Source organism: Pseudochaenichthys georgianus, chromosome 9 (genome assembly GCF_902827115.2).
Source record: "Pseudochaenichthys georgianus chromosome 9, fPseGeo1.2, whole genome shotgun sequence".
In the NCBI taxonomy this organism is placed as follows: Eukaryota; Metazoa; Chordata; class Actinopteri; order Perciformes; family Channichthyidae; genus Pseudochaenichthys; species Pseudochaenichthys georgianus.
In genome coordinates this window covers 37,596,180-37,618,130 of record NC_047511.1, presented here as the reverse complement: position 1 = coordinate 37,618,130, position 21,951 = coordinate 37,596,180, and the positions used below count along the sequence as shown (strand labels likewise).

General features: G+C 40.3%; 4 protein-coding genes and 1 long non-coding RNA gene across 5 annotated transcripts; 2 read left to right on the top strand and 3 right to left on the bottom strand.

Annotated features, from left to right (window-relative positions):
• Nucleotides 1–171: 171 nt before the first annotated feature.
• LOC139434498 (uncharacterized) lies at nucleotides 172–4,240 on the bottom strand. Its single transcript, XR_011643859.1, has 6 exons — nucleotides 3,930–4,240; nucleotides 2,794–2,997; nucleotides 2,325–2,517; nucleotides 1,902–2,015; nucleotides 1,073–1,199; nucleotides 172–990 (listed from the first exon to the last, which is right to left on the bottom strand). It is a non-coding gene; the product is annotated as an uncharacterized lncRNA (long non-coding RNA).
• Nucleotides 3,065–6,201, top strand: LOC117452794 (peroxisomal membrane protein 2-like). The gene is made up of 5 exons (XM_034091561.2): nucleotides 3,065–3,266; nucleotides 4,247–4,369; nucleotides 4,511–4,673; nucleotides 5,440–5,559; nucleotides 5,656–6,201. Exons 1-5 carry the CDS (start codon nucleotides 3,157–3,159, stop codon nucleotides 5,722–5,724), a joined length of 585 nt encoding a protein of 194 aa, XP_033947452.1. The 5' UTR covers nucleotides 3,065–3,156; the 3' UTR covers nucleotides 5,725–6,201.
• A 183-nt stretch (nucleotides 6,202–6,384) lies between these two features.
• Nucleotides 6,385–11,942, bottom strand: LOC139434463 (glutamyl-tRNA(Gln) amidotransferase subunit C, mitochondrial-like). Its single transcript, XM_071204302.1, has 4 exons — nucleotides 11,937–11,942; nucleotides 11,660–11,829; nucleotides 11,424–11,527; nucleotides 6,385–6,599 (listed from the first exon to the last, which is right to left on the bottom strand). The coding sequence occupies exons 1-4, from the start codon at nucleotides 11,940–11,942 to the stop codon at nucleotides 6,385–6,387; spliced, it is 495 nt and encodes a 164-aa protein (XP_071060403.1).
• Nucleotides 11,943–14,552: 2,610 nt separating this feature from the next.
• Nucleotides 14,553–16,187, bottom strand: LOC117452798 (polyubiquitin-like). Its single transcript, XM_034091567.2, has 2 exons — nucleotides 16,080–16,187; nucleotides 14,553–15,557 (listed from the first exon to the last, which is right to left on the bottom strand). The coding sequence occupies exon 2, from the start codon at nucleotides 15,543–15,545 to the stop codon at nucleotides 15,078–15,080; it is 468 nt and encodes a 155-aa protein (XP_033947458.1). The 5' UTR covers nucleotides 15,546–15,557; nucleotides 16,080–16,187; the 3' UTR covers nucleotides 14,553–15,077.
• A 1,636-nt stretch (nucleotides 16,188–17,823) lies between these two features.
• Nucleotides 17,824–21,898, top strand: LOC117452625 (peroxisomal membrane protein 2-like). Its single transcript, XM_071204300.1, has 5 exons — nucleotides 17,824–17,835; nucleotides 20,176–20,261; nucleotides 20,403–20,565; nucleotides 21,296–21,415; nucleotides 21,513–21,898. Exons 1-5 carry the CDS (start codon nucleotides 17,824–17,826, stop codon nucleotides 21,579–21,581), a joined length of 450 nt encoding a protein of 149 aa, XP_071060401.1. The 3' UTR covers nucleotides 21,582–21,898.
• The last annotated feature ends 53 nt before the right edge of the window (nucleotides 21,899–21,951 follow it).

Here is a 21,951-nt window from a genome sequence, read left to right as displayed (position 1 = left end):
AATCATAACTCGCTGAATACAAAACTGATTTTCACGGGGGGGGGGGGGTTATATGCAAACGTCATATATGTAGGCATGATACCGGACACATGATTCGGCGTATTTTAATATTCATAGTAGGCTTAACAGCAATAGAATATTCTGGTATTTGATAGCCTATGTTATGTATGATAGGTATTTTGCAAAAGACACACGATATATAATATATACACACACACACATAAAAAAACACTAATGGTCTATATATGATAGAGAAGCATATTGTGTAGGCCTATACTCAGCTATTTTAATAAGTTGAAAAATGAAGAAACAATAATACATTATACATAGACAGAAGTTATATATCAGTAAAAATGAATATCTATGTCATAAAAAATGAAAATGTACTTCTACATCTATATAAAAAATGTAAATGTTCAAGTTAAACACACGAACATGACACCACCCCGCCCAAACCATATTTACACAAAGTTGCTCATGACAACCGAATGCCCCGTGCATGCGGCTCCTCCAAAGCATGACTGAGAACCTCTTTCTCATATCTTTGTCTTTGGGAAACCATCAAAATAAAAACGGGAGATTTGAGAGTCAACACAAAAACATTTTAAGAAGGAGGTCAAGCTTATTTTCTTCCTTCTTCTTCCTAGATAGATTAGATTTTAGATTTAGATTAGGACCCCTTGTGTTTCAGGTGACAAAGACTTCGTCAGGTAATATGCAATGGGAGCCTTCCAATGTCCGTGTAGGCCAACCACCATGAACACAAGAGCCTCAGTAGCAGTATCGGTCTCATTGTTTCCATCACCCATGTCTACAAAAGCAGACATTGACTGGTTATGTGGATTATATTGCACATGTTTTCTGATGGCCATGTCATCCAACATGAGTGAAACACATCCATATTTAGCCTGGTCGTCCTGGCATCTTCTCTCCAGCATATCCAGCATCATCTTGTTCAGGCCAGGCTTGCCATCCACCGAACACAGCCACCTGTAAAAAAATTGAGAAGTAGCTATTTAACGTACTTGCAACCGTAATTTCCAAAAATGAAATTGAACAACATTAAGACTACCTTTTTGTTGTAGTCTCTCTGAGGTATTTGTATGCCTTTGGACCATGTAGATGGAGTGTGAGGGCACATTCTCTGTGGTCCTTGGAGTACTCATGGCCCTGCTTTGCCTTCAAGTCTATTTGAAGATCTGAAATTGTATGAGAAAAAATTAATAAGTCCCCTTCATATAATAACAAAGGAGTTTAATAAAGAGTGTAAGAGTAAGATGTACATGAATCTCAAAGTGCTACTTTCATCTTCCCTGAGTAGAAATCAAGCCTCTCTTTGAGTTCTTCATTAATGAGGTTCTTTTCCCTCAAATCCCCCAAAAGAGTCCTCACTGTGGTCTCTGCCCTCTTTTCTCTAGCCATGGCATTCTTCCTCTCTCGCTCGAGACTCTCCACTCTTGCTAAAGCTTCATTGAGTCTGGCCTTAAGAGCAGTAGGAGAAGCAGGCGAGACATCGCTATGATCCCAGTAGAAAGAGGGATGAACATGGTTTGAGTGATGTTTCACTTCACACACAACACTTTGACACAACTAGAGTATGGCCCACATTCTTTCTTATAGTCATCACCTGTCAAAGCCACTGCCAGCATCATGCGTGTGTGTGTGTGTGTGTGTGTGTGTGTGTGTGTGTGTGTGTGTGTGTGTGTGTGTGTGTGTGTGTGTGTGTGTGTGTGTGTGTGTGTGTGTGTGTGTGCCAGGAATGCATGTTCAACATGTCTTCAATTGTGTGTGTATGTGTTTATTTGTGAGTGTGTTTAATATGAGTGGCAGCAAACAAGAGAGATGAGATTTGACTTTGTCTAGGACCATTATGATATGATGTTGAAAATAGAAATACTCACATCATTAGGCTGAGGTTGTGAGTGTGAGGTTGAAGCTTCTGGGTCATCCTGAGGGGCCACAGACAGGCTCTCTTCAGCTTTTCTGGAAGTAGACGTAGTCCTGCCCTTTTCTGGCTAAAATGAAAAAGCAGAATATCTCACACACACACACACACACACACACACACACACACACACACACACACACACACACACACACACACACACACACACACACACACACACACACACACACACACACACACACACACACACACACACACACACACACACACACACACACACACACACACACACACACACACACACCACACACACACACACACACACACACACACACACACACACACACACACAGCCCTGTTATTGATAATAGAATATTTACATTTATGAATGCTAATAACCGTATGATGATACACCTACTCTTTGGAGGTGAACCGGGAAGCTGAAGATGGAGGGAATAACACCATCTCTGAGTCGGACAATCTGTCCTGTCCTGTCAAACTCGTCCTGCTTACAATGCTCACTGCAAATCACGGATAACTCGCTTGCAGTGAACCCTTCCCTCCTCAAAGCAACTTCCCACTTCTTTCTCATATCTTTGTCTTTGGGAAACCTTCAAAATAAAAACGGGAGATTTGAGAGTCAACACAAAAACATTTTAAGAAGGAGGTCAAGCTTATTTTCTTCCTTCTTCTTCCTAGATAGATTAGATTAGATTTTACTGTATTCATCCCACAACGGGGACATTCACTTGTTACAGCAGCGATTTATAAAGTCTCAGTTGGCCATGAACATAATGTTTGCTGGCTACGATTTCGCTGGCGGACATCAATACAGTACAATAATATTCTATTTACAAAATACAACCAATTATAATGTTGAATCTTACTTGTGAAAAGTAATCCCCCGACCCCTGTTCGCAATCGTCCGCCGATTTGCACAGCAATATGCTGCACAGTGCTCTGGCATCTTGAAACCTCTGCTGTCTATGGGTAGAATGTCTGTAGGATGACCGGTCCAAGATGGCGGCCGTATTTCTTGCGCCCCAGCAGCCAATGCGGCGTCTACTCTTTATATGTCTATGTGCAGAATCCTTTGGGGGTAAACAAACAGGAAGTAATTCGCCTTCTTGTCGATTTAAAGGCGCGGCTCTGCCAGTGACGTAATGACGTAAACAGGAAGATATTGGAAAGCTCCTTTTAAACTTCGCCCCTATCAGTCTGTTAATGTTTGTGCAGTTAAACTACTGACAATGCCTGTGCAGAGCCTGCCAGTCAGGGATGCGTCCATACATTTCCGTTTACTGCAGCAGTATCTGGTTCTTCTGAAGAATTACCCCATCCTTACTAAATCTGTGACGAGGTCTGTAGCTCTGATTATTCCCTGACTGTCACTGTTCGTGCTTGTTTCAAGTTGTTTGCACAGTTTGACATTCAGAACAAATCAACGTTTTTTTGTATAGTTTACTGTTTGCTACATTGTAATATGTCGCAATCTGCAGAGGTACGGAGAAGTACTCAGATTAAATAAAAGTAGAAGTATCTGAGTGTAGGAATACTCTGTTACCAGTAATGGTACTCCATTTACAATATTACTCGAGTTAAAGTACAAAAGCATTAGCATGAAAATATACTTAAAGTAGAAAAGTACTCATTATGCGGGTTGGTCCATTTCAGAATAAAATAAAGGTGCAGCCTATTTATTTAATATATTTGAATACTTAACTTTGAACTTTATTAGGGTAGAAGTACAAAGTACCAAATACCTTTACTGTAGATTATTATATTTTATTGATGCATTAAAGTGTTATCAAAGCTGATGAAGGTGCAGCTAGTTGAATTGACTTTGTATTCTGAAGGGTAGTGTGTGAATATACTCCAGGTGTAACTAAAGTCTTTTTTAAGTGTTGATTTATATTTCACATTATTATTCCAAATCTGTAAAGTAACTATCAGAATCAGAAATCCTTTATTAGTCCCACAAAAGTAAAATATAAATGTAGTGGAGTAAAAGTACACTATTTACCTTTGAATTGTAGTGGAATTGAAGTATAAAGTAGCATACATTGTACTTAAGTGCGGTACTTGAGTAAATGTACTTCGTTACATCCCACCTCTGCAAATTTGTTAGCAGTTTTCAATGTGGTTGTTGACTTCAAAGTGTATCTCCTTTGTTTGCACTGACCACCGACTGCCCTCTGGTGTCATCACTCTGTAGCCAATCAGCTTCTGTCCTGAAAACCTCCCCTAGTTTTTGACACTGGTTTTATTGGATAATAATACTATGATAACTGTATCTGCTGCATATTAAAAGAGTTCTCTTGTGTGTTTTGATATTTTTAGTGGCATCCTCTCAGCTTTAGGAAATGTTCTGTCTCAGATTTTGGAGGCAAGAAAAAAGATCAAGAGTGGAGCCCCGGTCGGTGAGATCGACCCGGCTGCAGCTGCACGATATGCAACCTTTGGGTGAGACCTTATATGGAAACAAAATTGAGGGTTGATGTGCTAAATAACAGGAAAATACATGTAAGGGTTTGTGATTGTGAGCTAAAATGCATCACCAATTGTGGGGAAATTACCTGTCCTCTATGTTCTCGTGTATTTCAGGTTTTGTATCACAGGTCCGGTGAGCCATATCTTCTACCAGCTGATGGAGGTGTGGATGCCCGCAACAGACCCACTCTGCATAGTCAAACGTCTGCTACTGGATCGGCTTATTTTTGCCCCTGGCTTTCTGCTGATTTTCTACTTTGTTATGAACATCCTGGAGGTAGGTCATCTCAGAAACTGTCCCCCTTAACATCAGATTAAAGGAGCTCTGTAGTGATTTGAGATGCTCAGGCATTAAGTTGTGGGAACTACACAATTGCAGCAGAATAGGGAGCAATTTGTTTAGCCCTGAGTCTGGTTGAAGGAGAAAAAGGAAACACCTCCTGTCATGCTAAGCACATTTTCAATAACCCAGTTGGTCAAAACAGTTTTTTTGTTCAGATTTGTTTGCATTTTACAGATTCAATGGAACTTCCTATTAAAGGTCTTTACAGTTTTAAAAATCAGAGATTTAAAAAGCCCCTGAAATGACCTTCCTAGATCCGGATCAAACCCGTCTTTTATTGAAAACCTGCAGAACTGATGTTGAACCCAACTGTTCTTCTCCTGCTAAATTTGATAAAACATGGCCAAACAGATCATTATTTCAAATCAAATAGTATTTATATTTGAACAGATTTGTGAATACTTGGTTCTGATTGTGAACTGCATTCTTCGGTCTGTTATTTCTATACAGCAGACCTCTGCTGCAAAAAAGATAATTGCTATGCTCGCAGTTCTTTTTCTCATTACTAATCTGATGTGTTCAAATGGAAAACTGCTCCTTTTAATATATGATTAAAACACTCATGCAATGCTTAAACCTACATTTTGACCACAGTATTTGGTCCAGTGTCTTCATGTTAATTATAGTTAACACATGCTATATAGTTTTCATATAGACAAATGCAAAATAAATTAAATGACCATCCCATCTTTTCTACCAGGCAAAAGGATGGAGAGACTTTGAAAGCAAGATGAGAGGAAGTTACTGGACTGCCTTGAAAATGAACTGGAAAGTGTGGACTCCCTTTCAGTTCGTCAATATCAACTTTGTGCCTGTCGAGGTATGCCCTTCATTCATTGGCATCCTGTCATCAAACAAAAGATGAATCTCTTGTAATGGTTTCCCCTTCCCTTCCTGTCTCTGTCTCTGCTTTCAGTTCCGAGTGCTGTTTGCCAACATGGTCGCCTTATTTTGGTACGCCTACCTTGCATCTGTGAGGAAATAAAGCTTCCCGACCTAACCTCATTGAACCGGAAGCTGTGGCTTTAACATCGGGCTGTTTCCTCTCCTACCTTTTGACCTGTTTCTAAGATGGACACTAATTCTCACATACAGTTATTTGGATACACCTAAGAAACCTGTATAATGAGTTTAACCCTTTATAACATACGGCTTTGGTATTTTAGTACATTTGTAATGACAACATACTACATGTAAGTGTTTTTTTTACAGAGCACTGCTTACAGAAATGTGATACTGTAGTGAACATTGATTATGATTTTGATCATAATGTCAATTTTAATCCAATGCTAAAGTGTGTCTTTCTGGTTACTTCTGGTTGTGGTCTGTACAGAGTGCAGCTCAACCCTGAGCTGAAGATTCAGTAAAGAACAGGAAATGAGAACAGACATGCAAGATTAATATCTTTATTATTTTAAACAGTGTACAGATTTGAAGTGTCATAATAAAATTATAACATAAAGATGTCTTTATAACATATTTGTAAAGCCAAAACAAAGAAAGTTTTATTTTTGGAATGATTTCTAATCGAGGAATGTATTAATGAGTGCAATTTAAATTTAAATAAATAAAATACAAGCTAAATGATCTTCATTTTTAGATAAAATAAAGGAATGTCCAGAAATGTCTTTTAACTGAAGTGTCCTCAGCCTCCTCTCAGCCGCAGGTTCAGGAAGATGGTGCTATTTGCTCGGACGTTGTAGTCAGAGAGTTTCCCCTCGTTCATCTCTCTGCTCTCGTGGAGGAGCCTCTGCTGGCTCACCGGGACCCGCTCTCTCTCCTCCACCCTGCTCCTGAAGTGGCTCACCGTCTCATCCGGTTTGATGTCATTTCTCATACTGATGTTCTGAACAATCTGTGCTGTTGTATTTGCTGTAAAGTGTCTCTACTGTAGGCTAATTTTATTATATGTACAGCACTTTGGCTCGACCAAAAATCGTTTATAAATGTGCAATATAAATAAAACTTGATTTGATTTGATAACACAGTCGTATTCAAGTGTTAATAAGACCACTTTTCAAATAAATTCAGTCAATTAAAGTTGGAAACATTTTCTAGCATATCTTATTTGATAAGAAAAAAGCCCTATGACTTATTTGATTGATTTAGCTAACTTTTAACTGAATTTATGAGGCAATATACCTCTAGTGAGGGGCCCAGGTCTTTGTATATTTTTCTGTATGTGGCCCTCGGTGAAAACAGTTTGGAGAACCCTGGTTTAAACCATAACAATAACAGTACTGAACTAAGACTAGACTGTGTTGAGATATAACACACAGACATGTATAGTGTATGACTCCATGTATTACTGTGTACCATATATTGTTTATGTAAGTAGCTGCGACTACTAACTATGTTCATTGGTTAGTGCTGTATCACATGATTGATGATGTCACTACCTGGGGGTATAAGACTGTTGGAAGTCACGCCTCTTCTCTCTGTCCTCAAGCCTCTTGAGATGTGTGCCAATAATAAATAACGCCTGGCCGTGATGAATGGCTAAACTTGAACTGCTGAGATTATTCACCTTTCTGCTGCAGGAGACAAAAGGTATAAGTCTAAATCTGCTCACAGACTGTACAGTTAAACCAAAAAGTGAACGCGATAACTGTAGGAAGTTTGTCTAAGATAAATTTCATGAAATTTAACGCAGATTATTTTGTGTAGTTATTGCATCAGAGATGTATTTTTGGAAACTGTTGATAACATTTTTCTTTCTGTATGGTGTATTCGTTTTAACAATTGGAAATAATAAATAGTCTCTTCTCTTTTGCTACACATTCAGGGTTTCCTTCTCCCTTACGCTTTAACATTGCTCTGTTATCTCTTTGGTTTTTCTAACTTTATACTTTACTAATGCAGGACGACTGTTCAGCATAGAGGGAAAGCTCTGTTCATTAGGTCTTTACTTGGCCCTCCTCCTGTGATAATTAGTTTGTATCTTAAATAATAATACAGACTAAAACGTTTTTTTACAACACTTAAAATGAAGGCCTCACAACCTCCCTGTAAAGCTCAGGTGATCAGAGCCTTAAGGCACATGATTCACAGATTAGATCATGTGTTGACAGGTCTGTCTAGTTTTTAAAAAGAAAGGGAAAATCCTTTCATCAGATAAAATCTAAATAACACGTCAGAGTCTAATTTTAGCCACACACAGTAAACCTAAAACAAACAAAACGAAAAGATAGAACATATTTTTTATTACCAAAGTTAAACAACACTTGAATAAAAACAGGACATCTGACAATGACTGTCACAATGTAAGTCACAAGCCCTGTACAACATTCCTTATCAATGTCCTCATAACACAGGTTGTCCAAACACAGAAAAGACCTGTCTGTGCTGCCCCAGAACGCCTCGTTGGAGATTTCTCTTTTTCTTCCTGGGTACAGTGACGTGACCATACCCAAATGGACCAATCCGTGGAGGTCCTCACACACACACTCTCTCAGCGGCGAAACTGTGAGGGGGGGGGGGTTGCAGATGGGGTGCTGCAGCCCCCTCAGCACCCCCACCTCCCGCGTCCATTTGCGATGTCTCGCTGTCTCGCAGATCCGCATGCAGCAAGCAGGAAACGAACCCAGCTCACACTGTCCGCTCCTCGCAGCAGCGAGCCGCGCAACGTCCCGCCAACACGGCACCCAGACCCCACGCAGCATTCTCATCTGTTTGTCATTACTGGTGTCATTTCCTGGTTGCTAATAGTAACACATAATAGTAACACATAATCACCGATGTTCCGCTGTAATGGTGGTAGACTCATCAGAACAGAGTGGGCAACAGAGGCGGATTTAGTATTGTAGGAGATCCGGGGCTTAGCCCAGGAGTTGTTGGGGGGGGGGGGGGGGGGTGCAGGGGTAAAGTGCTATTTTTTGTACAAGTGGGGGGTGGACCAAACATCCTTTAGGGGGGTCGTCGCCTCCTCTAGGGGGGTCCGGGGGGAGCATGCTCCCCCGGGAAGATTCTTTTTTAAATATTGAAGTTAAAAGCATCAATCTGGTGCACTTTGAGAGCAACATTAACCCTACCTTAATAATACCTTAAAGGGGACATATCATGCTATATTTGAACAATATATTGTAGGGCCATACCTATATAAAGTATATAAATAGTTTTTCTTTCAAAATACCAAACAGATCCTGCATTTTGCCTTCTGATGTGATTTAGCATGTTTGGCGTGTGTTCCCATTAGCATACCGCACCGCAGGGTTTCCGCTAGGATTTTTTCTCGCCGGTCAAATGTCCGGGCAGAATTTATTTTACCGGACTAATTTGAAACTTACCGGTCATATTTCAATAATAATAATAGTTGTGTAGCAGAGTTTCCGTTAGCAGGTAATTACCGGACTATGAGCAGATATGCTTCAGTTTAAAACTCAGTTCACGGGCTCATTTTTATATTGCTTCAGTTTATAATCGTAACAGATCGAACAATTCAGATTCATTTTTCAATAAATGATTCCACAAACAACAAACAACATAATTATTACATTCAAACAAACTACTTGTAGTAGATAACGTACATTATTCAGAAGTTTACATCAACTTTGAATAATAACACGGGAGAAACGGATCCTCTCCCTCCCTCTCTCTCTCCTGACAGCACGTCAGTTTCTCATGCAGCTCGCTAAACAGAGGGCGGGGCTTCAGGTGATCCTGCAGAGCTGCGTGTCTCGGTCAGACTCAGCAGCTGATCTGATCTCTCTCTCTCCGGTTACACTTCACTCGCGTTCATGTCCATATCGCTCAGATCCAGCTCTCCTGATCGGCCTTTATAGAGAGCACCGATCAAACTATTAAGAGTGAATATCGGCCGATAATGACCGGCGGCCGATCGATCGGAGCCTCCCTAATTATTACCAGACATTTTGACCGTCAGGTTTTGAATTTACCGGTTTTTTATAAATGTTACCAGCTAAAAACCGGTAATTACCGGCTAACGGAAACCCTGCCGCACCGCTATCGAACAAAGCCGACACACCGTCCTCTTCCGATCCACTGCGCATTGCTTATCGTTTTATAGATCTATTCTCATCCACCATCTTTGTTTGTGACGTAAAGAGTGTAAGAGTCACGTTTCTGAATCGGGCACTCTGAGTGGATGCAGTCACAGCCAATCGGATTCAGAGTGTTGCCTGTCAGTTCCGTTGCCTGTCAGTTCCGTTGCTATGGTTCCGTTGTTATGTGTACTGAAACGAGAGCCGGTATAATTCCACGCGGGAAAACAAAATAAAAATTGGAATACGTTATTTTAGTGTCTTAAAAGTAGACTGAGGTATGAAGGGTTAACGTTACATCTTAGAATAATTTGTAGTCATGTTCTGTATACATACTAACATATAAGGGTATTGACTTAGTGTGGTTTATCTTTTTGTCGCTGCTTTTAATTTAAACTGAGCTGTTGTGTTCATCAGTAAAGTGGAACTTCTGTGTGAACTATTCATATCTTAAACTGCACTGTAACTTTTTATTCATGTATTTTCTCTTTTAATGTTTCTTTTATTATCTTTTACTGTTTTTAAATGCCTTTGTCTGAATGTCTTTCATTTTTGTAAAGCACCTTGAATTGCCTTGTGTTGAAAGGTGCTATATAAATAAACTTGCCTTGCCTTGGTTACTCCATGTTTACTAGCTATAAGATTAACGTTACAGTACATCACTCTTTTTCACTTCTTACTCAGTCAGCCAGAGTGCAGATATCACCATTAGATTCACACACCTGAAACATCATCCATTTCTTCACTGCTGGTGATGACATTGTTGTCAGTTGCTGATACTGCTGCTGCTGCTGCTGCAGCTTGTGGCGCCTGCTTCGATGAAAATAACTTTCTAATATCCATAACTTAGGCTATTAGCTTAAAACTCGTCAGGCACTAGGAAGGATCACTTCTTCCTCATGGCAGGGAAGGCTACGCAGTACGCAGGCTAATGTCCCGTAGCGGCTGCCTCTCTGGTGGACTCCGGTACTGCACATTACTCCCGAGACATTTAAAAAAAAAAAAAAAAAAAATCAAATTCTTTTTAATTTTTTTTTTTCTTTTTAAGTGAAACATCCGGGGCTTTTCAGAAAACATCCGGGGCTTGAGCCCAAGTAGCCACCCCCTAGCGCCGCCTCTGGTGGGCAAGCTGACCAATCAGAGCACAGTGGGCTCACAGGGAGGGAGGGGGGGGCAGGAGCTCCAACAAGCCGTTTAGGACAGAGAGTGAATACACATACTATACAGAGAGAGATGCTGTATGAGAAACCAATGTGAGTTTGGAAAATTGCACAACATAAATCTATTCTAATATACGTCAACAATGGAATTATGATAAATGGCCATGACATGGGACCTTTAAGTCTTTAGAATCTGGTTTGTGAATCACAACACTGCCTGATAGAAAATGGTATCTTTACACACCTTTAACCTTATAAAATATTGTGTCTTTTGAGATTTGGATATTGCACCAGTCCATATTAATATATTCTTTAAACTCTGATTAGTTATTCAACCATAGAGAAGCCAGTAGTACAAATGTATGGGAAGAGCATATAGTGCAGGCAAGTGTAGAGAGCCAGAAGTACATCAGCAACCAATGAGGCCTTGTTCAATTTCATTCCCATATACTCTTAATTATTTAAAACCAATGATACAATCCGCTCTACTGTTTAAAAATACATGTATTCAGGTTTATTCTCACCTGGTGGTGCCACAAAATATTCTTCAACAGTGTGTTTGGAGAGCTGAAGCAGTTCTTCAGCACAGTCCCCTTCTGTCACTGCATCCTCCCTAAGGTTTAATGACCTGAATGGATGAAACAATATTTATGCAATAGGCTCAGTTTAAAACTGTGCTGCAGTTGGGGCTCATTTGATATAGCTGGGATGAGGAGGCCAACATACAAATACACTGTTTTCATAACTGGTTGAACCTTACCTGTCCTCCAGAACTGAATCCATTGGTTCCACCCCTGAAGTGTCAACAGCATGAAGCTGATCTGCAAATCTGATGGCTTCCTCCAAACAGGCCAGTCTCTGTTTGGAGCGGAAATCCACCAGCGCCAGTCGCTCCAGTTGGCCCACCAGGTCGGCAGGGATATGCACAGGCTGTCAATTAAAAGTGTGTTGCGTAAGAAATGTATGCATGACACATTCTTTCCCCAACATTTTAAGAATGTCTTTAACTGTTAGTAACCATTGAATAAAGTAATTGCCTCCATGAATCATTTCTAATCAGCACACACTGCCATGACTCATGCCCAATAACTCCACCTCTGGTAATCTCTGAAGTTTTGTAATGCTGACAATATTGTGAGATTTTGTCCCTCAGAACTAAAGCCACACCTAAATATTATTTTCATAATCAATAAATCCACTGATTATCTTGTAGATTTATTATGTTCTCTGTAAAATGTCAGAGCTCATCTTCAGGACATCTTCTGTCTCAGATTTTGGAGGCAAGAAAAAAGATCAAGAGAGGAGCCCCGGTCGGTGAGATCGACCCGGCTGCACGATATGCAACCTTTGGGTGAGACCTTATATGGAAACAAAATGTAGGGTTGATGTGCTAAATAACAGGAAAATACATGTAAGGGTTTGTGATTGTGAGCTAAAATGCATCACCAATTGTGGGGAAATTACCTGTCCTCTATGTTCTCGTGTATTTCAGGTTTTTTATCACAGGTCCAGTGAGCCATATCTTCTACCAGCTGATGGAGGTGTGGATGCCCGCAACAGACCCACTCTGCATAGTGTAGTGGCAATTTCTTATGTTACCTTATATATGGTAAAACCAAATGCTTCTACACACTACTGTACCATTTCTTGATATGTGCTGTTTTCTCTGCATGCCCTTATGAGGGTTATTATTCTCAAGCGCTTCAATGCCACAGAGCTGATTTGGCAGACTATGTTGAAACTACTCCCCTTCACACAAAGTTTGAACTTCCATTGAATGTTTTCTGTTACACTCAAACAGCTCAAAGACACATGTGTCTCATAGCGATACGAGACATCTGTGTGAGAGCAGATTTCTGAGGCATTCCGCCTAGCTACACAAAACTCTGTCTGCCCGCCCTATCCTCTATAAGCTTTGCCATTCTGTGACTATTGTGCACACTCCTGCAGACTACTCTGTATTCTGTGAGACATGTACCTTTGAAGCGCTTCAAATAAAGAACCAACGAAAGACAACTCTGATTTGCTGAAAGACCATTTATCGATCATTACTAGTACATCTCCAGATTATTGATAGATAAAGAAGTTTTCCACAACAATAGTCAAACGTCTGCTACTGGATCGGCTTATTTTTGCCCCTGGCTTTCTGCTGATGTTCTACTTTGTTATGAACATCATGGAGGTAGGTCATCTCAGAAACTGTCCCCCTTACCATCAGATTAAAGGAGCTCGGTAGTGATTTGAGATGCTCCGGCATTAAATTGTGGGAATACACAATTGCAGCAGCAGAGGGAGCAATTGGTTTTAGTATAAGGAGAAACATTTCAGGATACACTTCCTGTCATGCAACATGAAAGCATATTTTCAATAACCCAGTTAGTCACAACAGTTTTTCTTTTCAAATTTGTTTGCATTATACAGGTTTAATAGAACTTCCTGTTAAAGGTCTTTACAGTTTTAAAAATCAGAGATTTAAAAAGCCCCTGAAATGACCTTCCTAGATCCGGATCAAACCCGTCTTTTATTGAAACCCTGTGCTCCAGACTCATGCAGAACTGACATTGAACCCACCTGTTCTTCTCTTGCTAAATTTCATAAAACATGGCCAAAACGATCATTATCTCAGACAAAATTATATTTATTAGTGAACAGATTTGTGAATACTTGGTTCTGATTGTCAACTGCATTCTTCGGTCTGTCTATAGAGCAGACCTCTGCTATGCAAAAAATATCATTGCTATGCTCGCAGTTCTTTTTCTCATTACTAATCTGATGTGTTCAAATGGCAAACTGCCCCTTTTAATATATGATTAAAACACTCATGCAATGCTTCAACCTTCATTTTGACCACAGTATTTGGTCCAGTGTCTTCATGTTAATTGTATAGTTAACACATGCTATATAGTTTTCATATAGACAAATGAAAAATAAATTAAATGACCATCCCATCTTTTCTACCAGGCAAAAGGATGGAGAGACTTTGAAAGCAAGATGAGAGGAAGTTACTGGACTGCCTTGAAAATGAACTGGAAAGTGTGGACTCCCTTTCAGTTTGTCAATATCAACTTTGTGCCTGTCGAGGTATGCCCTTCATTCATTGGCATCCTGTCATCAAACAAAAGATGAATCTCTTGTAATGGTTTCCCCCTTCCCTTCCTGTGTCTGTTTTTGCTTTCAGTTCCGAGTGCTGTTTGCCAACATGGTCGCCTTATTTTGGTACGCCTACCTTGCATCTGTGAGGAAATAAAGCTTCCCGACCTAACCTCACTGAACCGGAAGCTGTGGCTTTAACATCGGGCTGTTTCCTCTACTACCTTTTGACCTGTTTCTAAGATGGACACTAATTCTCACATACAGTTATTTGGATACACCTAAGAAACCTGTATAATGAGTTTAACCCTTTATAACATACTGCTTTGGTATTTTAGTATATTTGTAATGACAACATAATACATGTAAGTGTTTTTTTACAGAGCACTGCTTACAGAAATGTGATACTGTAGTGAACATTGATTATGATTTTGATTATAATGTCAATTTTAATCCAATGCTAAAGTGTGTCTTTCTGGTTACTTCTGGTTGTGGTCTGTACAGAGTGCAGCTCAACCCTGAGCTGAAGATTCAGTAAAGAACAGGAAATGAGAACAGACATGCAAGATTAATATCTTTATTACAGTGTAACACTAACAGTGTACATTTGATGTAGTCAGATTTTGAAGTGTCATTCATTCATTTAAACCTTTATTTAACCAGGTGGTCCCATTGAGATCATCGATCTCTTTTTCAAGGGAGACCTGCCCAACATGGCAGCAAGTATGTTACAACATGAAACATAAAACAACAGAAAACAATAAAGGACACCATATTTACAGGTCTACATTTACACACCTAGCGACATTGACAAGTACCAACAGTATCAAGTATGATTGCACATATCCTTGCTTTAAAAACATGCAGTGGAACCAATTTGCTCATAATTAAAGTTATAACATGAAGATGTGTTCATAACATATTTGTAAAGCCAAAACAAAGAAAGTTTTCTTTTTGGAATGATTTCTAATCGAGGAATGTATTAATGAGTGCAATTTAAATTTAAATAAATAAAATACAAGCTAAATGATCTTCATTTTTAGATAAAATAAAGGAATGTCCAGAAATGTCTTTTAACTGAAGTGTCCTCAGCCTCCTCTCAGCCGCAGGTTCAGGAAGATGGTGCTATTTGCTCGGACGTTGTAGTCGGAGAGTTTCCCCTCGTTCATCTCTCTGCTCTCGTGGAGGAGCCTCTGCTGGCTCACCGGGACCCGCTCTCTCTCCTCCACCCTGCTCCTGAAGTGGCTCACCGTCTCATCCGGTTTGATGTCATACGTGCTGCTCACCCCCTTCTCGTTTTTGAGGAACACCTGGATTATAGCCAGTGTGGTCACCAGCAGGTTCACCCTGGCCCCGGAGTGCAGGCCGTAGGACTCGAGGGTCGCAGAGTCGTTGTTGAGAGTTGTGCTAGAGCCGTTCACAAAGACCAGCTTCTGGGACTCACATGCAATCCCTAGTTTCTGCTGGATGAGTATTTTCAGAGAGCCCACTGTGTCATGCGGGCACACCCTCAGGGTATGGGAGCTCCCATTCATCAGACTGATGGTTAGATCCATGATGAACGTGGCCTGAAAGATAGGTAAATACATTCAGAGGTGTACTCAATTTAAATTAGAAGTACTAGAGTGTAGGAATTCTCTTTTACAGGTAAAAGTCCTGCTATTAAAATGCATAGAAGTAAGTACCAAAGGTAAAAGTACATATTATGCAGATTGGCCTATTTCAGAATAATACAAGTTACATGTTTTGATTATATTTTATTGATACAGTAAAGTGTTATCAAGCTGGTAAAGGTGCAGCCTATTAAATAAAAGTGAATGCTTTAGAGTAGCTTGTGAATTTAATCCAGGTGTAACTAAAGTCTTATAAAGTCTTATATTTCACACCATTAATGCAAATCTGCGAGGTAACTAAATGTAATAAATAAATGCAGTGGAGTAAAAGTATTAACTATTAACCTTTGAACTTTATTAGGGTAGAAGTACAAAGTAGCACAAGTCCCTCATTACAAAAAAAAAAGTCTGAATAGCTGAATACATAACTGAATACATTGATACAAATAATTCCACTAGAAAAACATGTTTTCGTACCTTGAGATAAGTTTAGAAAAATTCTCCAGAAATCGTCGCTCTTCTTTAGACTGTGACAGGAATCGATGCTCGGAGCAGCTGATGCAGGCTTCTTCTCTCCTCTGTTTATATACAGTCTGCCCAGCTGATCGAGCCCGCCCCCTGGTTTAAGATTCGTTTTCCCTTCCATGCCTTCATCATTTTCGGTTTCTATTCTCCAAAAAAGACCTGCAGTGTTTTGGACATTGTAAAGTGCACGAGGGCGTAGTCCCGGACTTTTTCCTTGACGTGAAGTTTTTTCTGTAATTGAATAAACTCAAAAAACTCAAAGTGACTCTTTCATATTGTTATTTCGTAGGTTTAAACCAGGGGTGTCCAAACTACGGCCCGCGGACCATTTTGAATCGGCCTTCAGAAAATTAAAAAAGTATAATGGAACATGGACGCGTGGTCTTATTAACACAGTAGCCTAGTATTCGTGTGTTAATAAGACCACTTTTCAAATAAATTCAGTCAATTAAAGTTGGAAACAATTTTCTAACATATCTTATTTGATAAGAAAAAAGCCCAATGACTTATTTTACATAACAAGCTTGAAATACACCCTTCATATTTCTCCTTATTATAATCAATCTGAGGCTTCTGTTTGAAGGGATGAGCTGCTAACACTCACAAGCATAATTTACCTACATTTGATTGATTTTGCTGACTTATAACTGAACTAATGAGACAATATACTAAATATACGAAGGTTTGGGCCACTCACTAGACTCTAGTGAGTGGCCCAGACCTTCGTATATTTTTCTGTATGTGGCCCTCGGTGAAAAAAGTTTGGAGACCCCTGGTTTAAACCATAACAATAACAGTACTGAACTAAGACTAGACTGTACAGTGAACCCAAAAAGTGAACGCCATAACTGTAGGAAGTTTGTCTAAGATAAATTGCATGAAATTAAAGCAGATTATTTTGTGTAATTATTGCATCAGAGATGTATTTTTGGAAACTGTTAACATTTCTTTCTGTATGGTGTATTTGTTTTAACAATTGGAAATAATAGTCTCTTCTCTTTTACTACACATTCAGGGTTTCCTTCTCCCTTACGCTTTAACATTGTTCTGTTATCTCTTTGGTTTTTCTAACTTTATACTTTACTAATGCAGGAGGACTGTTCAGCATAGAGGGAGAGCTCTGTTCATTAGGTCTTTACTTGGCCCTCCTCCTGTGATAATTAGTTTGTATCTTAAATAATAATACAGACCAAAAAGTTGTTTAACACCACTTAAAATGAAGGCCGCACAACCTCCCAAAGCTCAGGTGATCAGAGCCTTAAGGCACATGATTCACAGATTAGATCATGTGTTGACAGGTCTGCATAGTTTTTAAAAGGAAAGGGAAAATCCTTTCATCAGATAAAATGTAAATAACACGTCAGAGTCTATTTTTAGCCACACACAGTAAACCTAAAACAAACAAAACAAAAAGATAGAACATATTTTTTTATTACCAAAGTTAAACAACACTTGAATAAAAGCAGGATATCTGACAATCACCAGCCCTGTACAACATTCCTTATCAATGTCCTCATAACACAGGTTGTCCAAACACTGCTGACTCACCATGTTGCTGACATGAAACCGAAACTAAGAAGAGAAGTAACCTGCAGGTGTAAATGAAACCGAACAATAACAATAACACAATCTTAATGCAGGACCTTAAGGTTTTTATTTAACTTCCAAAATATACTATTTGTAATGAATATCACAAATGAGTGTTACGGTGAGTGAAGCAAGCAGGACCCAAATGCAGATAACACTGATATCACCTTTATTTCAACGATAATAATATAACTCGGACTAACAGAACACTCCCCGGTGAACTCAGTCACCAACAAAAGGCGAACCAACACTGAACACAGGAAGAGACAAGACTAAATACAGGGAGGGGTAATCACGAGACGAGAAACAGCCGGGCAGGGGAGGAGAAACAGAAGGGCAACAGGTGAACACAATCAGACAATTAGACACACCAGGGAAACTAACGACAGGGGGGGAAAACACAGAGAGAGGGACCAGACAATACACAAGGAGGAAAACATGACAGGGAGAACCGAACAGCAAAATAAACCCAAACATACAAAACTAAAAACGTGACATAACACAAGAATCGTGACAGAACCCCCCCCTCAAGGGACGTATTCCAGACGTCCCTAAAAAACAAACACAAAAGTCCAAAACCTCTAGCAGGGTGGGTGGAGGGGGTCTGGAGGACGGGTTTTGGGCTGACAGCCCAGGAGCACAGCGGAGGGCCCGGAAGGGATCTCGGGCGGACGGCCCGGGGGCAAGGCAGAGTCCATGGAGGGGCGAAGGCCACAGCGGGCGAACTCAGGGGGCCGAGCAAGAGGGCGAAGGCCGCGGCTCTCAGGGGGCCGGGCTCGAGAGCGAAGCAGGCGGCGACGGAACAACTCTGGAGGACGGGCAGGAAGGCGCTGACGGGACAGCTCCGGAGGCCGGGCAGGAACCAGAGCCGGTGGGACAGGCTTCGGCAGGATCCCCCACGGAAGAGGACCAGGAGTTGGCAGGACTCCCGGCGAGACAGGTGGCGGCGGGACCTCCAACGGAACAAGACATGGGATTGGCAGGACTCTCAGCGGGACCTCCAACGGAACAAGACATAGGGTTGGCAGGACCCCTGGCAGAAGAGTAGTTGGCGGGACCCCCAACGGGACAGGACATAGGGTTGGCAGGACCCCCGGCAGAAGAGTAGTCGGCGGGACCCCCAACGGGACAGGACATGGAGTTGGCGGGACCCCCAGCGGAACCTCCAACGGCACTTGAGAGGGGACTCGAGAGGGGACTCGAGAGGAAACTGGAGGAGGGACTAGAGGAGGGACTAGAGGAGGGACTGGAGAAGGGACTAGAGAAGGGACTATAAGGGACCATGGCCGCTTGGGCCAGAACTGGGCTGGAACCATGGCTGCTGGAGCCAGAACTGGGGCTAAACTAAAAACGTGACATAACACAAGAATCATAACTCTGAGTGTTTCAGTATGGTGGCCCTTTCCTCCCTCGTCGGTAGAGGAATATTTCCTGTGGTGAAATAAATAAATGTCAGTTAAGGATATTTACAGTTACAATGAAACAGGAGGAAAACGATACATCATCCTTTAGTTTAAATTATTATACAGAGCATAGAGAGAATAACTAAACGGATTGATTACAAAACGCTCAGGGTATGATGCCTAGTATTAACAGTATGAACAGTGTGAAATGAATAAGATACAGGATAACAAAAGAGAGACAGTTGGCAACATACAAACTGTAGATAAAATCACAGATATAGACGTTAAGATGTGAATACACAGGGAGATTTATACACTGAGGGCGAGAGCAGAACAATATAGAAAAAAGTTGAAATGCGTTTGATTTGACTTTCATTGCAATTGTGATATATCTCATATGTTGGAGGGAATGGTGATTATTTCATCATTAATCTTATTGTCATTGAATAATATATGAAATTTATCATGCTGATTGTTTTTGCGAGGATCTGTACCTAACTAAGATTTCTTAAAGGTCCCCTATTATATGGTTTTTCATCAATATATTATAGTTCTCAGATACAAAACATGTCTCTGAAGTGTTTGGCTGGAAATACAAAACAGATAATTGCAGCATCCCATAATCCCCTCTGTTTCAGCCCTGTTTCAAACGTGCTGATTCTGTGTCTGTTACTTTAGATATTTGGTTAAAAAGAACACAATGGTGCTCTAGGAGGAGATTCAGGTGATAAGGTGGTGGGGGGGGGATGTATGCATGACACATTCTTCCCACAATCTTTTTACGATGTCTTTAACTGTTAGTAACCATTGAATAAAGTAATTGCCTCCATGAATCATTTCTAATCAGCACACACTGCCATGACTCATGCCCAATAACTCCACCTCTGGTAATCTCTGAAGTTTTGTAATGCTGAAAATATTGTGAGATTTTGTCCCTCAGAACTAAAGCCATACCTAAATATTATTTTCATAATCAATAAATCCACTGATTATCTTGTAGATTTATTATGTTCTCTGTAAAATGTCAGAGCTCATCTTCAGGACATCTTCTGTCTCAGATTTTGGAGGCAAGAAAAAAGATCAAGAGTGGAGCCCCGGTCGGTGAGATCGACCCGGCTGCAGCTGCTCGATATGCAACCTTTGGGTGAGACCTTATATGGAAACAAAATTTAGGGTTGATGTGCTAAATAACAGGAAGATACATGTAAGGGTTTGTGATTGTGTGCTAAAATGCATCACCAATTGTGGGGAAATTACCTGTCCTCTATGTTCTCGTGTATTTCAGGTTTTGTATCACAGGTCCGGTGAGCCATATCTTCTACCAGCTGATGGAGGTGTGGATGCCCGCAACAGACCCGCTCTGCATAGTCAAACGTCTGCTACTGGATCGGCTTATTTTTGCCCCTGGCTTTCTGCTGATGTTCTACTTTGTTATGAACATCCTGGAGGTAGGTCATCTCAGAAACTGTCCCCCTTACCATCAGATTAAAGGAGCTCGGTAGTGATTTGATGCTCAGGCATTAAGTTGTGGGAATACACAATTGCAGCAGCAGAGGGAGCAATTGGTTTTAGTATAAGGAGAAACATTTCAGGATACACTTCCTGTCATGCAACAGTTTGTCTTTTAAAATTTGTTTGCATTTTACAGATTCAATGGAACTTCCTGTTAAAGGTCTTTACAGTTTTAAAAATCAGAGATTTAAAAAGCCCCTGAAATGACCTTCCTAGATCCGGATCAAACCCGTCTTTTATTGAAAACCTGCAGAACTGACATTGAACCCAACTGTTCTTCTCCTGCTAAATTTGATAAAACATGGCCAAACAGATCATTATTTCAGATCAAATAGTATTTATTAGTGAACAGATTTGTCAATACTTGGTTCTGATTGTCAACTGCATTCTTCGGTCTGTTATTTCTATATAGCAGACCTCTGCTTTGCAAAAAATATCATTGCTATGCTCGCAGTTCTTTTTCTCATTACTAATCTGATGTGTTCAAATGGCAAACTGCTCCTTTTAATATATGATTAAAACACTCATGCAATGCTTCAACCTACATTTTGACCACAGTATTTGGTCCAGTGTCTTCATGTTAATTGTATAGTTAACACATGCTATATAGTTTTCATAAAGACAAATGAAAAATAAATTAAATGACCATCCCATCTTTTCTACCAGGCAAAAGGATGGAGAGACTTTGAAAGCAAGATGAGAGGAAGTTACTGGACTGCCTTGAAAATGAACTGGAAAGTGTGGACTCCCTTTCAGTTTGTCAATATCAACTTTGTGCCTGTCGAGGTATGCCCTTCATTCATTGGCATCCTGTCATCAAACAAAAGATGAATCTCTTGTAATGGTTTCCCCCTTCCCTTCCTGTGTCTGTTTTTGCTTTCAGTTCCGAGTGCTGTTTGCCAACATGGTCGCCTTATTTTGGTACGCCTACCTTGCATCTGTGAGGAAATAAAGCTTCCCGACCTAACCTCACTGAACCGGAAGCTGTGGCTTTAACATCGGGCTGTTTCCTCTACTACCTTTTGACCTGTTTCTAAGATGGACACTAATTCTCACATACAGTTATTTGGATACACCTAAGAAACCTGTATAATGAGTTTAACCCTTTATAACATACTGCTTTGGTATTTTAGTACATTTGTAATGACAACATAATACATGTAAGTGTTTTTTTACAGAGCACTGCTTACAGAAATGTGATACTGTAGTGAACATTGATTATGATTTTGATTATAATGTCAATTTTAATCCAATGCTAAAGTGTGTCTTTCTGGTTACTTCTGGTTGTGGTCTGTACAGAGTGCAGCTCAACCCTGAGCTGA

Excerpts from the sequence above, each read along its gene's own strand:
- LOC139434463 (XM_071204302.1), bottom strand. Across the intron at positions 11,528-11,659 it reads GATTCAGTTCTGGAGGACAG|GTCATTAAACCTTAGGGAGG; the intron begins GTAAGGTTCAAC and ends TCATCCATTCAG. Across the intron at positions 6,600-11,423 it reads ATATTTTGTGGCACCACCAG|CACAGATTGTTCAGAACATC; the intron begins GTGAGAATAAAC and ends CAAATACAACAG.
- LOC117452794 (XM_034091561.2), top strand. The coding sequence starts at position 3,157 with ATGCCTGTGCAGAGCCTGCCAGTCAGGGATGCGTCCATACATTTCCGT. Across the intron at positions 4,674-5,439 it reads TTGTTATGAACATCCTGGAG|GCAAAAGGATGGAGAGACTT; the intron begins GTAGGTCATCTC and ends CTTTTCTACCAG. Across the intron at positions 5,560-5,655 it reads TCAACTTTGTGCCTGTCGAG|TTCCGAGTGCTGTTTGCCAA; the intron begins GTATGCCCTTCA and ends CTCTGCTTTCAG.
- LOC117452625 (XM_071204300.1), top strand. Across the intron at positions 20,262-20,402 it reads GCTCGATATGCAACCTTTGG|GTTTTGTATCACAGGTCCGG; the intron begins GTGAGACCTTAT and ends CGTGTATTTCAG. Across the intron at positions 21,416-21,512 it reads TCAACTTTGTGCCTGTCGAG|TTCCGAGTGCTGTTTGCCAA; the intron begins GTATGCCCTTCA and ends TTTTGCTTTCAG.
- LOC117452798 (XM_034091567.2), bottom strand. The coding sequence starts at position 15,545 with ATGGATCTAACCATCAGTCTGATGAATGGGAGCTCCCATACCCTGAGG.